Source organism: Sycon ciliatum, chromosome 2 (genome assembly GCF_964019385.1).
Source record: "Sycon ciliatum chromosome 2, ocSycCili1.1, whole genome shotgun sequence".
Lineage (NCBI taxonomy): Eukaryota > Metazoa > Porifera > Calcarea > Leucosolenida > Sycettidae > Sycon > Sycon ciliatum.
The window spans coordinates 40,288,000-40,306,398 of record NC_088644.1 but is presented as its reverse complement, the minus strand read 5'-3'; the positions used below and the strand labels follow the sequence as shown (position 1 = coordinate 40,306,398).

At 45.0% G+C, this 18,399-nt stretch overlaps 1 protein-coding gene across 1 annotated transcript; it reads left to right on the top strand.

The window, feature by feature from the left end:
* The first annotated feature begins 400 nt into the window (after window positions 1–400).
* Window positions 401–9,178, top strand: LOC135810071 (UDP-galactose translocator-like). Its single transcript, XM_065323539.1, has 4 exons — window positions 401–623; window positions 2,673–3,001; window positions 6,406–6,534; window positions 7,147–9,178. The coding sequence occupies exons 1-4, from the start codon at window positions 590–592 to the stop codon at window positions 7,861–7,863; spliced, it is 1,209 nt and encodes a 402-aa protein (XP_065179611.1). The 5' UTR covers window positions 401–589; the 3' UTR covers window positions 7,864–9,178.
* Window positions 9,179–18,399: the final 9,221 nt, after the last annotated feature.

Below are 18,399 nucleotides of genomic sequence, written 5' to 3'. Positions count from 1 at the left end.
CAGTGTGTTCCTGCCCATTGTGCTGGTGTCACCCACCCCTCACTGTCACTACTCTTGATTGCACTATCATTTTTGGTCGCTCAGAAAAGGCCGAAGAAAGCAAGGGGCCCGGGGCCGGGGTGATAGGTGCAATCAAGGCGTGCATTTGCATTTTTATCTTTAAACCGCTGGAAATTTATGGAAAACTAGAGCGATTTGAGGCCAAACACACTGTCACATTCTTCGCCTTCACTCCTCGTGTAACCCCGATTCCACGTCGGACCCTGCGGGTCCTAGCGGAATCTACGATTCGCTGCCAGGTTCCTGGTCGCAAGAGCGAAAAAGTAGCCCCGTACTGGCAGTAGGCCGGTAGGTTGTCACTAAAATAATTAATTGCTGCTTGGCTTGGTCTAGATCCTGCACATGCAATGCTGTGATTCTTACACCGCGTTGAGATGTAGCGCGTGTAGCCTATTAATTATGCCTAGTACAGAATCTCGTCGCTCTCGATTGCTATGTCGAAGTCGTTTGAGGAATATCTCTGGGATGGCGTCCGTTAAAGCCAGGCGTACCTGAGCGGACACCTGGCGAAGACCAGAAGCCTCCAGACATGGCTACTACTAGTACTAGTAACTCTTGGTTCGGTAAGTACACTGAGGGGGCGCAAAATATTATGTGTGTGCGTGTGCGTTTGAGTTTTTGCGTGAACGCTTTGAAATCTTGTGCGCTAGCGAGATTTATAATGTTGATCTGATGGGAAAAATGTGTTTGAATTGTATTATATTCCTTGTGCTAGCGTCCAGTTTTGTGCGCTTCACTTGTACTTGTAGCTATTGCCTCTACTCAAAACGATGCGGCTTAATTGATCAGTAATTACAGTCATAGCAGAGCCAGGGCATCTTGACTCCAGTATTATGTATAGAGTACAGTATTTGTACCACTTCTAGTGATATATTGGCTATACTTTCGTGATAAATCACTAAAATCAACACCCCACGCCAGTGCAGACTGCTGTGAGCAAACATTCAGTTACTAGTACACAAATACAATAGATTGGAGCAAATAGAGGTACTTTTCCCTTATTTACTGTTTCGAAAATGTGGAGCGTGGTGTTTTACACGTTGCCACATTGAGAAGAGCTCAAGTCCTGAGTGTTGTGGACACCATGGCGTTAGGCAGTGGTAGGTACAGACGTGTGGCTTTCAAAAAGTGGACCATCTGCTGAATCTGTGTGAGCCAGTACTCATTGAAGCACTCGTAACTGGTATGCTATCTGAGATGATCTCTTCGACCTAATTACTGGCTTTTAAAAGTGGTTCATTCCCAGTGACTGTGTTCGGAAGTTCCCATGTCACGCAGGCTGAGTAATTTTTCAAGGAACACGCCGTTAGTACACTACTGGCCAGCAGGTGCAGAGTGTTACCATGGTTACCAGCCGCCTAGCGCCTGTACTTGTCTGTAAATTGTTTTTACAGAAGTGTTACATTTTATCCAGTTTTTGTACTCTTTGCCGCAAATAGCACCAGCGTTCAACCCGTGTACGTTTCTTCACCATTTCACCGCCAGCATGCTGTGTAACTTGAGATTGTTTTGTCCAGAGTACGGGTTTTGTGTCAACTATTCCGGAGGATGGAAATTCACACTTGAGCATGGAGACTTTGAGGCGTTGCTTGTTGAATCATGTCCCACACACCGTAACCTGCGATGCAGCCAGGTCTGTGTCATTGTTCGTCAAGGTAGATGGGAGCGAGGAGTATACGCTCCAGCGGATTGCAGTACGAGCAGAAATTTAAAAAAATTGCAGTAAGAGGAAGGGTTCATTTGACATTGAAATGCAGTCAAGCAGTGGCAGTTTGCTTGGACAGTTGGAAGGTAGTATAACTACCTCTAGCGGTAGGTGGCCCACAGGCGCACACCTTAAGCTGTATGATGCTGTGTGGCTCGTTGGGCCTCCTGTCCTATGAATGCTCAACATGGACTGGTAATGTGTTCAGACATGCACGCGCATCCCCAGTCGGTCAGCTAAAATACTGTAAATCAATTTATTATTATATGTCGTAAGCGAGTAATATTCGTAAGCTGAGAAAAAGAACACTTGGCAGTCATCTAACTTCCGTGAATCCCATCGATCGGGGGCTGCTACAACTACATGTATAGAGTGCTGTACAATGAGTGTGACAAATTTTAGTAAGCGTTTTAATTTCGTAAGTGGCGAGAGCCTTACGAAATTTACGAAAATAAAACGACTGCGAAATATAATTGACTTACAGTGACTGCTGCCTGTCGTCATGTGTTTGAGTTTTCGATTCCCTTTTCCCAATTCCCTTGTGAGTGTTTGCTTGCTGTGTGTCATATTGATGGCGTGACCTGGTGTGATATGTGTGTGTGTGTGCGTGTGCGTGTGTGTGTGTGTGTGTGTGTGTGTGTGTGTGTATGTGTGTGTGTGTGTGTGTGTGGGAAAAATGAAAAATAGGGATTCACTGGCCAGAAAAAGTCACTTCAATCAGCTGTGTTGTGGATACCAGGCTAAAAGTAGTGGCGGTCAATTCATCAGCCTTGCAAGCTGTTGAATGGTGTAATCTCAGCACAAGTTGCTATGTCTAACATAGCTGTTCACTTTCATCGCTTCCGCGATGGGCAGGTCTGAGGTCTGAGGTGTGTGTGTGTGTGTGTGTGTTTCTGTTTGCTTTCAGCTGGCCCGAAGCTGAAGTACGTCAGCTTGATTATTCTCACCTTCCAGAATGCCATTTATATTCTTTCTATGCGCTACCCGCTTACGCTAGAAGGAAACTTTTACATATCGACGACGGCCGTCGTATCTGCAGAAGTTATGAAGGTTGCGTTTTGCGTTTGCATTCTAATCTCGCAGCGAGGTGTGTTTCGTTTCTTTGCACTTCTCAACGAGCAGGTATTCCAGAACTGGCAGGACACGCTCAAGCTGTCCATTCCAGCCATCCTAATCACACTGCAAAACAACCTACGGTATGTGGCCGGTTACAATCTGGATGCAGCCACATTCCAGGTAGGTCTCCCTCTGTCTCTTTGTCTCCCTCTCTATGTATCTGCCAAATTCCAGAAAAGGCCTCTTTCGGAGAAGGTGATGCACTGAAGCTCCAACTGAACGCCCTTTGGCACACTAGCTCATGAGACCCCATAGAATACGAATCCGATTGTTGGACGTGGCCAATCCAGTCCAGGATAGTCGAACTGGGTCGAATACCTTCTTCCGATTTTCGTAATTTCGTCCACCATTACATCTTTCTCATCGACTTTTTTTCGCGTGGCGAATGTTCTTGAGCCGCTGAGCAGAATCTACGCACGCTCGAACACTTGAAATGCCTGCATGTTGACGGTTCGCAAGATTCTAGCGAGCTTGGTGGAATCTATTATTTATTTGGACAATTTTTGGGGAATCTGAATTAGAACGGTAGAAGCTCATTCGGAGAAGACGGCGTGTCGCCGCTGTCGGATTGTCGCTACTGTGTTTCAGACGTATTTGCTTGAACGTGCTATTGAGGATGGACAGAAGATGAAGTAACGGCTTTCTTGAACACGGACGTTTTGTCTACATTGTAGCTGAAACATCTCATCTGGCGTCTAGAGCGCAATATTTATTATGAGTTGTGAGTGCCAGCTGATCTGAACACAAGCTGGACACCATTCGTCAGCTTTGAATTTGCATCGAAGCTCTTGATAGCCACGATAAGCATAAATACACAGAGGTAACATTGTTTGACTCAATACGCATGCAGGTGATACCACTAGTGGCACTACAATGTAAATGGTGCAAAATTGATGCAACAGCGAATATGTACTTCGTACAATCACGAAAAATTGTAAGGCAAGTGTTCATGCCTGTCATAGAAGAATTTCAGCCCGGAGTACTTGTTGTAATGGTCATAAATAATACAGGACTTGAGTTGGCTCTGGACATAAACACACTTGTGGTGAATACGGTCATTATTGCGAGAAAAATATTGTGTGTTAACACCTGATGCCGCACTACAAGCTATATTCCATGTACATGTATGTGAGACTCAATTGCATCCACAAGGCTGTAGATGCATGTAAGCACACAATGCTGTACAGTATAAGTAGAAGTCGACATGTGGTGCCTTCCTGCTGCACATGCGGCTATTTGGCAACGACGCATGACCTTTCCGCACCGCACAGCGTGAGCTTAGAAAGGAATATTGTACACATAGCGCTATTTGTGTTCCGATATCGTTTGCCAGTATACATTTACTAGTATCCTTATACCTGGTCACTCGATAGGCGATGCCGACTGTACTAATCTTATCCATATTGCCCGATAGCACACTGCGTCAGATCACTATGCAACAAAAGAGCTTTGGAGCGAATATACACTGAAGCAAAGTAGGTTGTGAAGCAAAGTAGGTTTGAACGGTACAGCACTAGTCACAATGAGGGGAGTTACGAGGATGGCTGGGCCGTGACACATAGATGATGATTGTTAATGATTCATGCATAGTGGAAAATTACCACCAATGGCGATGATATTGCTTTCACAATAATGACATCAGGAGGAACAGTGGCGCAGCGTTACTGCTCCAAGTAGGATTTAGAAGCGAGTGAAGGGAGAGCAGACTGGTATAATAGCAGACCGGGTCTAAGCAAGGAAGTAATCGGCATCAGAGGTGAGCTTGCACATCAGAAAACAGATGATGATCACCAAACACAGAGAAGCTGGCTATGTGTATTTGTGCTGGTGCGTGTGTCTGCATGTGCGTTTGTGTGTACCATGCATGCACATCTGTGTGTGAGAGGGAAGCAGACAGACAGATAGCATATGGTGGGAGGGATCAAGGTCTGACCTCAGAGTTAAATGCTGACAGTGTGGAATAGCAGCAGTGCGAAATCGGGCAGGGTGGTTAATGGTCTACACTGGAGCCGAGTAGAAGTGCCAGTGGTTGAGGGCTAGCACAGGAGTAGCAGCAGCTCCAGCCTACAAGTAGGAAGATCAGCTTCTGGATGAAAATCTTCCGGACACAGTAGGTACCAAGCTTCACTAGCAGATTGCCGGCAGGGGCGCACGGCGAGCACCCGTACATCCCTCACGCCACCAGCGCTGCAGTACTTGGACACGATCCAGGTGCTTACCCGCCAACAATGCTGAGAAGGCACTGGAGCCATACAGGAACTTATGATCGAGGATGACCACAGACTTGAAATACAGGGTCCGGCTTTGAATACTGACACAGCGACGTCTCCTCCACAGAACACCACTCAGCCCCACCATTGCATTATTTTCGCTTTTTCACAATTTTTACAATTGTGTTAGAGCACACAGCACTCGATGCAACATTTGCCAGTGACTAAATAGCTCCGCGTCTCCGACCACAACTGCAGCGTTCCTGTGAGCCTGTTGGATTTCCGTCATCCTGTTGAGATTATCTTCATCTCGTCACATCTGAGCCTGTGTGTTTCATCCGTATCGTGGCACAATTACACAGACACGATTTCCAACTCAGGCCGGTTCCGTTGCTCAAAGGGTTGGCGGTAAGAATTGCTACGCCGTCTGTGGCTGCATAGGAACTTGGCGAGTCGTCGTCTTTCTCCATAAATCCTGATCGTCACGCGAACAACAGCCACTATTGCCTAAAAACTACGACACAACAGTATCAAGCTCGCCCCAGCAGAGGGACACCAATGACGAGCGCTAAGACGGAGAAAGAGAGACAGAGTTAGCGAGAGCTGACTAGTGCAGGTACGCCGTCATCTTCTGAGGTGGTGGGCCAAGCAGCGAAGTGAAAGGAAGGAAGATAGGAGGCATACGGAGGCACCAAAACCTATTGCCTGTCACATACTAAGTGCCATTTAGCGTTGACAGCTGTCAGCTGACAGCCTCAAAAATTTGAAAATCTGCTCAAAAAACTCTCGATCAGAACTCTGCGCACTCTCAAACGGAGCGCACAGTAAAAAACTCGGCAACGAAGAGCGCTTCGTATCGACGCCCTGGACTGAATTCGGCACATCCAACAAACGGAATAGTGTTCTCTGATATATTCTCTACGTGCTGGGTATGGTCGCGTTTACTTGGAAGCTCAGTGCATCACCACTTTCGATTTTGAGACTTGGCCGATGGACTATCTCTATGTATCTGCCTATCTGTCTGTCCTTCTTTTACATGCAGTTCACTTAGCATGCACTGACGAATGTACTACACCAGAGCACCCTGCCTCGATCTACATGTACTGCCAGCAGCAGGGAAAGGAAAATCATTTCTCTGGAGCATTCAAACTGCAGGGAGGATGTGTGATTTATCAGAGCATTGTTCTCACGCGTGCGAGCAAGCTATACCCATTAACGATCATGGAGACACCCGGCCGACCACTGTACTTCAAATACTTTTGCGAAGATTGGTTTGTGTATGTGTGTCTGTGATATGCTGTGTATTGTATGCAGGTGACGTATCAACTAAAAATCCTCACCACCGCCATCGTGTCAGTTATTTTGCTTGGGAAGGTACTCACAAGAATACAGTGGACATCTCTTGTCATTCTGTTTGTTGGAGTGTGCATGGTGCAAGTGCAGGTAAGTATGTTGGTTATTGATGATTGTCTGCCCAACGTCTCTCTCTCTCTCTCTCTCTCTCTCTCTTTCTCTTTCTCTCTCTTTCTCTCTCTCTCTCTCTCTCTCTTCTCTCTCTCTCTCTCTATCTCTCTCTCTCTCTCTCTCTCTCTCTCTCTTTCTCTCTCTCTATCTCTCTCTCTCTATCTCTCTCTCTCTCTCTCTCTCTCTCTCTCTCTCTCTCTCTCTCTCTCTCTCTCTCTCTCTCTCTCTCTCTCTCTCTCTCTCTCTCTCTCTGTCTTTCTCTCTATCTATCTATCTACTCAATTTACGGACAGAACTGTTTCGTCCTTTGTCACCCCCAACATCTATCTATCTATCTATCTCAGCCCCTGCGCAGGCAAAACATTGTTGGTTGGGTCGATCGGCTGGTTTTGAAAGGAAACTAAAACACCGCAAGTATGTATGCTCTGAATTACAGGCAACCCCTAGTTGCCAGCACTGCCCAGTCTCAACCTGCCAAGATTAGGCAAGTTTTAATGTACTCGTACCTTCTCTGTTTTTTCTCTCTTCCTTTGTGACTGATTCACTGCCTTTGACTGTGGTGTGTGCTGACCTGTATGCTGTGCTATGCAGCTTATGAATCCCATACGGATACAGGTGCATTCAGCTCATACTGTCACTACAGCTGGCAGCTCTGCAGCGCCATCCAAGCCAAATCCTATCCTGGGCCTGATAGCAGTCATCATCTCTGCTTTCTCATCAGCTGGCAGCTCTGCAGCGCCGTCCGAGAACCTGGGCCTGATAGCAGCCATCATCTCTGCTTTCTCATCCGCTTTGGCCGGCGTGTACTTTGAGAAGATTCTAAAGGACTCCCCTCAAGTCTCTGTGTGGATGCGTAACATCCAGCTTGGAGTGTTTGGCACTGTCATCGGGCTTGTCGGCATGCTGATGAACGACGGCACTGCAGTTGCCAAGAATGGCTTCTTCTATGGCTACACTGGCTGGGTCTGGTTCGCCATCTTCATGCAGGCGTTTGGCGGTCTCCTTGCTGCTGTTGTTGTCAAGTATGCTGACAACATACTCAAGGGCTTTGCCACATCCTTGGCAATTATCCTATCGACGGTAGCGTCGCTGTATCTCTTCCCAGACTTCCGCGTCTCTTTCACTTTCTTAATAGGAACGTCTCTTGTCATCTCGGCTGTCTACCTATACGTAGAAGTCCCAAGTTACATAATACAGATACTATTAACAAGTCACACAAAGCACACACCATGTACCCTTCTCCCCCTCCCACACACACACAAAGTCTGCCATGGATCAAAACACCAGCGGAATTGCACACCTTTCTGACATGTAATCTGGCGGAACTGATGGAAGGCTCCAAGCAGGACACTGCGCAGTGTATGTGATCTCTCTCCTTCTGAACACAAAGCTCAGGGTCTAACTTACGTATGTACAAAGCTTCCAACACGGCAAGATGTAACAAAGACCTACTGTTGGGAAGGCCGTCGTGGCCATGTGTTTTTTTTATGATGTATTTACAATTTATTCAATATTTCTCTCAGGATGTGAAATACGAAATGTCTCAGAAGTTCAGTTTATTTTGGAACGCAATTTCGCATACATGTAGTGATTTAGCCTACAGTTAGTTCACGAGTTATTTCGTAGGTTGTTTGTTTCTTGCGTTGCACAATGCAAGACAAGAATTTGCACAACGGCACAAGAGTATTGACGTTGACTCTCAAAATGATTCTTGGTCGCATTTTGTTTGTTTCTTCTAAGTTTTGACAAAGGGACATCTATTTTCGTTTTGTCTTTTCTCGCAGTGTTTCCTTTCATTTCTAAGCTGCGACGCCGTCGCGTACTGCGGTACGACGGGTCACGTGCTGCCAACCTACTGCATTCTTTATTCACCAGTTTTCACGGCTACACTGCATGCATTGTATAATGACTCATAATTATTTTTTGCTCTGCGCTGAATCCCGTACTAGTGTAGGGCTTTTTCAGAGTTTGCTTTCGATGAGGCTCGGCAAGTTCGGTTCTTCGAAAGGAAGAGAAAGAGTTGTCTTTTTGTTGTTTGCGAAATATCTATTTTAGTACCATGAAGTCTTCCCGTTGCGTGTGTAACCCTGCATGACACCTGCCACGCGACAAAACAGAGAATACATCATCGGAATACCACTCACGACAACTAGCACTGCCCGACAAGTGACACTTGATTTGCCGAGGTACCTTTTCCGTGACCCGACGACTCGGCCGTTGTCACCTCCGATCCTGCCGCTTGCGAATCTCTCCCATTACCAGATTACGCCCTGCGTTCCTGGAATTCCGATTGCCGAGGTCGACATCAGTGTGCTGCTTTGTGTTCAGAAGGAGAATGTGTTGTCTTTGCAGTTGTTTGACACTGTTCGTCGTGAAGGTGCAAAATAGATCCCTTGATCTCTTGATATTTCTCTCTTTTTCTTGTCACTACGTTTTTGTCACTTATTGGATTTGCATGCTGTTTTCTTGATTCTTCACATCTATTTTTTCGTGTCACTTCTACCCATAATTGGAGTGATATATTTCTGAACTTCTTTTCCTTATAGTTGTAGTCTTTTAGCTTATTTTTATCATTCCCTGTAGTATTTTGACAAGAAGGGAACGAAAACGTTCAATACTTTGACACATGTCCTAATTGGCTGGTGGTGACTCTTGTGTAGATGCATGCGTAGATAATACATTTTTTGTAATATTTTCTGCCTCCGTCCTACTTTCAAATTATTATTATTATTATTATTATTATATTAACTGGTTTTGAGGGAAAGAGACAAACGGGAAAAGTCTGAAGAAAAAATTGACTGTCCCCACCAGGACTCGAACCAGGGACCCTCGCTTGTAGCCAGCGATGCTCTCTAACCACTGAGCTATGGTGTAGTCGTCATCCAAGCAGAGACCGTTAAACGTTTTCTTCAGACTTCGCAACTCACACTTCCTGTGAATCCACACAGGCGGGTGGGACGCAGCCCTCACTGTACCCACACACTTCACGTACAAACTAGCACGCGGGAAGCCCGAAGTCATAAAATATTAACTGGTTTTGAGGGAAAGAGACAAACTGGAAAAGTCTGAAGAAAAAATTGACTGTCACCACCAGGACTCGAACCAGGGACCCTCGATTGTAGCCAGCGATGCGTATAATAATAATAATAATAATAATAATAATTTGAAACTCGGATGTTGAGCCATAAATAAATGTGGAAGAGAAAAGGACATATGGATACGAGTTAAGAGTAACTCTCCATCACTGTAACATGATACTATATACAGTCAGAAAGTGCAATAACTAGGCACAAAACTGACAGAGTACTGAAACATTCGACGTCCTGACACCTAGCTTCAACACATCTCCGTAGCGCTAACCGACAGCCTTCCAACTTGGAAGGTTCAAGGTTATGGAAAAGACCAAAGAGGGGAAGGATAGCGCAACGAAAACGAGCAAAAGCTACAGTCCCAACGGAACAAAGAATGTCGATTGTTACTGGACGATGACGAGACCAGTACGATATTTGACACAGCGGTCTAACTACAATTCGAAGCAGCAAAGCAGCACACCACCCAACTTGGGTGGGTCATAAATATCAAAGATAAGTAAAGAAAGGGAAGCTTTGCGAAAACGAATTGTACAAGCCGAAAGCCAAACTCCTACAGTACTCCTCATGCATGACATTGTGATGGACTGGTTGACTACAAAACAAGTTGTTTCACACGACGTACGTTTCGCCGTATGGTTCGTGACGGCTCATCAGGTGTGCAATTTGAAACTCGGATGTTGAGCCATAAATAAATGTGGAAGAGAAAAGGACATATGGATACGAGTTAAGAGTAACTCTCCATCACTGTAACATGATACTATAATTATACCAGGGAGTAGTAAAATACAGGGAGGTGACACGAGCATGTACGGCCAGTTTGACGATTGCCTCAGCACCGTTTTCACCCGGCGGGTGAGATTGGGGTACTATGGGTACCGAAGTGTGTAGACACGCGCGCGGATCAGGATTCTCTCGATCAGGGAGTAGTAAAATACCTACCGCCAAAGAGACTCCTACTGCAGCCCGTAGAAACTCAGCGCTGAGAATTTCCAACAATTGTCTGCCTTCACAAAGTTTGGTAGTCGACCAAACTACCACTATGTCAGGATAGAAGTCCAGCAAGAGTGGTATCACTTTGGGAGATATCCCTGCGTGCCGTAGATTTTTCCTGTGTCGATACAAGCTGTTTACGACGACGTAGCCCGCATTTCAATCCTTGACAAACTTAGGAACATTTCATTCCGAAAAGTGAACTCCCGAATCTCTAGCATACCATAATATGAAATGCTCATCATCACAAAGAAGGTAGAGAAGTACTGGTTGATCACAACTGAGGAGAAATTAGTGCCGATCGTGTGGTGTCCTAGAGATTTTTTCGACTTCGAAATCGGTGCACTCGCTTTTCATCTCCAATCGTACACGTATTGTTCTCAAGGAAATCACCTTCGTTCTATTGCTCCATGCCGTCGATCGGGACGAATTTCGGAAGGGTGGTACCTTTACATATGACGATGACACAGATGTATCACAAGAGCAAAACAAATGCTGTTCCATGAGATGGATAGACCTTTTCACGGAATTAGTTCTTCGACAAATACTCAAGATTGATTCAGCAGATCATCTTTTTTTGCGAAAGAAAAAAAAACAAGCGCGAGGCAACCATCAAAAATCACGATTAGTGGCGTGTCACCTCCCTGTATTTTACTACTCCCTGCTATATACAGTCAGAAAGTGCAATAACTAGGCACAAAACTGACAGAGTACTGAAACATTCGACGTCCTGACACCTAGCTTCAACACATCTCCGTAGCGCTAACCGACAGCCTTCCAACTTGGAAGGTTCAAGGTTATGGAAAAGACCAAAGAGGGGAAGGCAAGCGCAACGAAAACGAGCAAAAGCTACAGTCCCAACGGAACAAAGAATGTCGATTACTGGACGATGACTTTCTGACTGTATATAGTATCATGTTACAGTGATGGAGAGTTACTCTTAACTCGTATCCATATGTCCTTTTCTCTTCCACATTTATTTATGGCTCAACATCCGAGTTTCAAATTGCACACCTGATGAGCCGTCACGAACCATACGGCGAAACGTACGTCGTGTGAAACAACTTGTTTTGTAGTCAACCAGTCCATCACAATGTCATGCATGAGGAGTACTGTAGGAGTTTGGCTTTCGGCTTGTACAATTCGTTTTCGCAAAGCTTCCCTTTCTTTACTTATCTTTGATATTTATGACCCACCCAAGTTGGGTGGTGTGCTGCTTTGCTGCTTCGAATTGTAGTTAGACCGCTGTGTCAAATATCGTACTGGTCTCGTCATCGTCCAGTAACAATCGACATTCTTTGTTCCGTTGGGACTGTAGCTTTTGCTCGTTTTCGTTGCGCTATCCTTCCCCTCTTTGGTCTTTTCCATAACCTTGAACCTTCCAAGTTGGAAGGCTGTCGGTTAGCGCTACGGAGATGTGTTGAAGCTAGGTGTCAGGACGTCGAATGTTTCAGTACTCTGTCAGTTTTGTGCCTAGTTATTGCACTTTCTGACTGTATATAGTATCATGTTACAGTGATGGAGAGTTACTCTTAACTCGTATCCATATGTCCTTTTCTCTTCCACAATAATAATAATAATATTTTTTTGTAGGACAGATTTTTGGTGTACTGATTTCGGTCGTTGTTGTGTCTGACTCTATTCCCAATATCTAATTCTTTGGTTGGTTTTCCAACTCATTGGGTTTTGTAGTTTCCATCATGAGTTTGATTCCATCGTGAGTTTGATTCCATCGTGAGTTTTGATTCTATTTGCTATTTTTCGTTCCATTTTTGAGCTCATATTTTATTTTCCTGATTTCTTCTCCAGTGTATGTTGTATTGCATTTTAATACATTGTGTTAATTTTTGCCCGTAAAAGAGGCTTGCACTATAATAATAATAATAATAATAATAATCAAATAATCTACGTGGAGATAAAAGTTTAATAATAGCAATGAAAAGTATGAATGCCGCAGACATCACCACGCAACATGACAATTTGTTCAAGGTTTGGTTTTGTGTGTTTCCAAAATCGATTTTCACGTTGCGATCATCAGTGGAAATACGTTGCATTTGTTATCTCGTCCCGATTGTTTGAGTGTGTATGATGATTCCCACTTCTCTGTACTGTGTCGTGCCCGTTATGTCCAGCAGTTGAAGGTCCTTGAAGCTGTTTGTATTCGTACGCATAAGCCCGATTTGTGTAAGCAAAAAGAACATGTTTTAGCACTTAGGTTATTTTCGTGAGTTTGCACCCCGTGTTCATGAGTTGTTTCTGCACTGTTCATGCCCGTTTGTCACACTTACTCTTTATTTTAGTTCTCACTTTTTGTAATACTTACCACAAGTTACCCGTCATGTGTCACACTTCTTTGGATTTTTAACCTTTGTTTTTCCCTTGATCTCTTTAGTTGCGTATTTCCACTGATGATCGCAACGTGAAAATCGATTTTGGAAACACACAAAACCAAACCTTGAACAAATTGTCATGTTGCGTGGTGATGTCTGCGGCATTCATACTTTTCATTGCTATTAATAATAATAATAATAATAATAATAATAATAATAATATTAACTGGTTTGAGGGAAAGAGACAAACGGGAAAAGACTGAAGAAAAAATTGACTGTCACCACCAGGACTCGAACCAGGGACCCTCGCTTGTAGCCAGCGATGCTCTAACCACTGAGCTATGGTGTAGTCGTCATCCCAGCAGAGGCCGTTCAATAATAATAATAATAATAATAATAATAAAATATCTCCACTGGACATTGTGCAGGAAGTATGGTGCATCGGACATTTCGAATAAGTACACAAGTCACCAACTCACCAACGTCGTGTACAGTGCTGAAACGGATGTGTCAATCTACTGGGAAGTGCCAATTCCAACAGCAGCGCCCGTTGGAGCAAACAGACCCGACATTATTATCAAGGGCAAAGATGAAGCGTTCCTTGTGGACGTAAGTGTCCCTCTGGATAGGAACATCCGCCGAAAATCTGTGGAAAAGATACAGAAATATCAAGGCCTGAAGCGTGAGGTGGAGCAGATGTGGCAGGTGCGGGCCAAGATCGTGCCAGTAATTGTGGGGGCATTAGGTGGATTAACCCCCTCGACTGCTGACTTTGTGAGGGAACTGGATGCCGGAGCCAGTGTATCGATCTTGCAAAAGGAGGCGCTCCTTGGCACAGTTGACATCATCAGGTCAATAACTCAGATGAAATAATAATTACACTCTAATAAGTTACATTGGTTTGCGAATGCCCATGGTTCGAACTATTAGTTGAAGCACCTATTTGCAGAAAATAATAATATTATTCATGAAGTTGATTGTTCCAACTCGTAATAATATTATGATCGTAATATTAATCACTTGCCAATAACAAAGACAACAATAATACCATCAGCCCCCATTCACCGGTTTTGACGGTGCTTCACTGATGTTGAATGAGAAGAATTATATGTCTGCCTTCAGTCCTATTGTGTCGCTGAAGGGCTCGATTTCAGTTTTGATGACGGTTACTTTTCAACGGATTTTGTTTTCTGATTTAGCTCTCTTGCTATTACTGTACCTGCTTGTGTTAAGTCTCATTCTCGCAGATTAGTTGTATAATAGATTGTACATGCATCATTGTAGATTTGCTGTTCACAGTATTTCTCTCTTTTTTCTTTCTTTTTTCTCAGTCTTCCTTTTTACATTTTCTTCACATACAACAGCAGTACTCCCCATGGTCTTAAATGACCCGGGATGCTGCATAATACAAACACAAAACCAATAAAGCCACCCCCATAATAATAATAATAATAATCTTATCTTAGTATCTTATTTCTGTCCGTCTCTCAGTTTCTGCGTCGGCTTTCAATATTTTTGCTTTGGTTTTTACAATCCTTTTTGCTTTGGTCTTCATTGCGTTGGCCATTTATCTATTTTTTTTTCTCTCATTACCCTTGGTCTCTTTTGGCCCGGTGATGGGGTTCTTACCTCATGTCATGACAACGTGAGTGAAATAAAGCCAACTCCATAATAATAATAATAATAATAATAATAATAACTTTCTGACTGTATATAGTATCATGTTACAGTGATGGAGAGTTACTCCTAACTCGTATCGATATGTCCTTTTCTCTTCTACATTTATTTATGGCTCAACATCCGAGTTTCTAATAATAATAATAATAATAATAATAATAATAATAATAATAATAATAATAATAATAATAATAATAATAATAATAATAATAATCAACGCAATAAATAGAGTAAGCTGCGCACTCAGTACAAACACCATAAGCAAAACTTGTTTTCATGTATTTCATGTATGTTACTCTATTTATTGCGTTGATTACATTTTTATCTCCACGGAAGCTTAATAATAATAATAATAATAATAATAATAATAATAATAATAATAATAATAATAATAATAATAATAATAATAATAATAATAATAATAATAATAATAATAATAATAATAATAATAATAATAATAATAATAATAATAATAATAATAATAATAATAATAATAATAATAATAATAATAATAATAATAATAATAATAATAATAATAATAATAATAATAATAATAATAATAATAATAATAATAATAATAATAATAATAATAATAATAATAATAATAATAATAATAATAATAATAATAATAATAATAATAATAATAATAATAAGGCCACACTGAAGAAGGTCTGTGGTTCGACTCACCCGACCGACCGTACAATTTCAGCCCGACCGTAACTTTTTTTCGGCGGGCTGTCGTGTGACTGACGAACGTGGACTGAACACGTCCACGTCTACGTGCTGTGCAGCGTGAGTCTGCGGATGCAGGCGGCTCCTTTTGGACTTGACTTGTAGTTGTACTGCAGTGCAGTGCAGTGAGTGGTACGACTGCTGCCTTGTGCTGGTAGTAGAGTCTACTCGATACGACCACCGGCAGACTGGCGAGACTTATTTTGAAGTGACCGTCCGGTTGAGAGTGATTGCCTCGTTCCAGATTAAGGACGGCCTTCTGTTTTGGGATGAAGGACAGACGAGATTGCACTTTCCTCGTGTATTGGGAACGATATTTCACCTGTACCGGTAAGTTGCTGCTCCATGTGTGCAAGCACAGGAAGCGTCGATGGAAAAAGCCCATGTATTCGTGCACGCCGACACCAAACTAGCAATACATGTACCGGTACATTGTACAATTTGTACTTCGAAGTAGTTCCCGAACTTACTTTCAACTCGCATCGTTCTTCATTTGCTTGATGATTTGGACAGTCAGAGTCACCGCTTGAAGTTATTCTCTTCTCGTTCCAGAGCTACACAATGTTTCAAAGTATTAGCCAGTGATCCCTTTATACAATATGTATGGCATAACACTGCGTAATAATACCGATGTACTGGGTGTCTAAAGGCAGTACAGTGTATTTACATGTACTAAAAAATATATTAAAAAAAAAAAATCCGCCCGCCCGCCCGTAAAAAAAATGTCCATGTTAGTCGAACCACACACCTTCTTTAGTTTGGCCTAATAATAATAATAATAATAATAATAATAATAATAATGTGCGGAAAGGCCTCGACCTGTTCAGGCTGCAAATGCGCCAAGGCTGGACGTCAATGTACTAACTGCTCCGCCAATCGCCATGGAACGTGTCGTAACTCCTGTCGCTCAGCGTCGTCACAGACGGCCGGCAGCGCTGCTGCCGCCTCTCATCTGGCTTTCTCTTCATCGTGCCCAGTACCCTCCGCCGTGAATACTCGAAATTCAAGAACTCGAAATTCGAATGTTCAAGGAGTATCTCAAATATCGGCCTCCTCTTCCTGCCACGATGATCGCGGAAACCCTTCTACCACGTCCTCACAACCCAGCGGTGCTGCCGCGGAGACGTCTGTTTCATCCTCATGCCCCGCTGCGGCTTCTGGCTCAGGCACTCAAACTCCCCAGGTTCGAAACTCCCAAGAGAATTCTCAGCTGCCTTCCGGTACGCACAGCACTGGGGATGCGCACGCCCTGGACTACTCTGCCATTTCATCCCAGGACATTGACCTGCTTGCGAACTTGGACGCCTCTCAGCCACCTGATCGACTCCCTGACGCTGCACCAGCCCTAAACTGCCAGCCGTTCACCTGGGCTTCCGTCCCATCATCGCAGTTTGAGCAAGCCCTGGAGCACGCGAGAGAAGTTGTCGTCAACTGGCGTCGCAACATTTTTGCAATACCATCTGGAAAAGCAGGCTGTGCGTTCGTGGAGGAGCAGGCTCGTCTCCTGCAACTCCTGTCCCCTGACACACCTCAGGAACGCATTGCTCTGAAAGCTGCTATGGTGTTTCCGCCGCTTCTCCTGCAGAAACCTTTCCGGACATCAAAGGCTGCTGATCATGTCCGCTGCTTGCAGCGTCGACTCCAACTATGGAAAGATGGTGATATCACTTCCCTGCTCCACGAGGGTCGGCAGATCCAAGACCACCTACCATCTGGTCCTCTCCAGCGGTCTGATGACGCAGCGGTGAAAGGCTTTACCCGTCTCATGCTCGCGGGCAAAGTGAAAGCAGCAATTCGTTGCCTGCACACCTCAGGCAGGGGGGGCGTCCTTCCCTTGCAGGCTGACTGCGGTGGTGGCCAGTCCACCATAGATATTCTGAAAGCCAAACACCCATCACCGGACTTGGATGGCCCCTCATCCGATGTACTGCTACAGGGTCCGTGCCGCCCAACGCATCCCGTGCTGTTCGAACCGGTGAATGCTGCATTTGTCCGGGCTACCTCCCTTTCCCTGTCTGGTGCGGCAGGGGTGTCTGGGCTGGATGCAGATGCCTGGCGGAGGATGTGTTGTTCATTTGGAAGATCTTCCACGGGCCTATGCAACGCTGTAGCCATGCTGACGAAGCGCCTCGCCACCTCTCCTGTCGACTCGGGTGCTTTGGCGCCGCTGCTGGCTGGGAGGCTTGTGCCCCTGGATAAGAATCCTGGTGTGCGCCCGATCGGCATTGGGGAGACCCTCCGTCGCCTCATTGCCAAGGTGGTCCTCCGCATCACGCGTCAGGACATTGTTGAGGCCGCGGGGGCACTTCAAACCTGTGCTGGGCAGGAGGGTGGGGCGGAGGCCGCTGCACATGCCCTGTGTCGCCACTTTGACAGCAGCAACACAGAGGGAGCACTCCTGGTCGATGCTACCAACGCGTTCAACTCCCTGAACCGTGCAGCTATGCTCCACAACATCCACCTACTATGTCCATCAATAGCAACAATTTCGAAAAACTTTTACCGCAGCACAGTACCTCTCCACGTCAGCGGTACGGTCATCTGGTCTGCTGAAGGCACCACGCAAGGCTGCCCACTAGCCATGCCCCTCTACGCTATTGCCATTACGCCACTCGTCACTACCCTCGCCACCGCCCTTATGGACGACTCTCCAGCTGGCACGGTGCATGACCGCGAATCGCCTGAGAGACCAGCCGGCGTCGGTGCGTCCGCTGCTCGACCGGACGCCTCGACCATCCAGCTATGGTATGCCGATGACGCGGGAGCCGCTGGCCTGCTGCGGCGCCTTCGCACCTGGTGGGACCAGATCTGTCAACTTGGCCCAGCATTCGGCTACTATCCAAACGCTGCCAAGACTTGGCTGGTTGTCAAGCCCGAGCATCTCGATGCTGCCAAAGCTGCATTCGCCGACACCAATGTCCACATCACCACGGAGGGCCGCCCCTACCTGGGTGCTCCTCTGGGCTCGGAAGCCTTCAAGACAACATTTTGCAATGCTCGAGTGGAGGCTTGGGCATCTGAGA

What these genes read in the sequence shown, in the direction of transcription:
- LOC135810071 (XM_065323539.1), top strand. Translation starts at nt 590, where the DNA reads ATGGCTACTACTAGTACTAGTAACTCTTGGTTCG. An exon ending in TACTAGTAACTCTTGGTTCG is followed by an intron (nt 624 to 2,672) that starts GTAAGTACACTG and finishes GTTTGCTTTCAG; the next exon opens with CTGGCCCGAAGCTGAAGTAC. An exon ending in TGGATGCAGCCACATTCCAG is followed by an intron (nt 3,002 to 6,405) that starts GTAGGTCTCCCT and finishes TATTGTATGCAG; the next exon opens with GTGACGTATCAACTAAAAAT.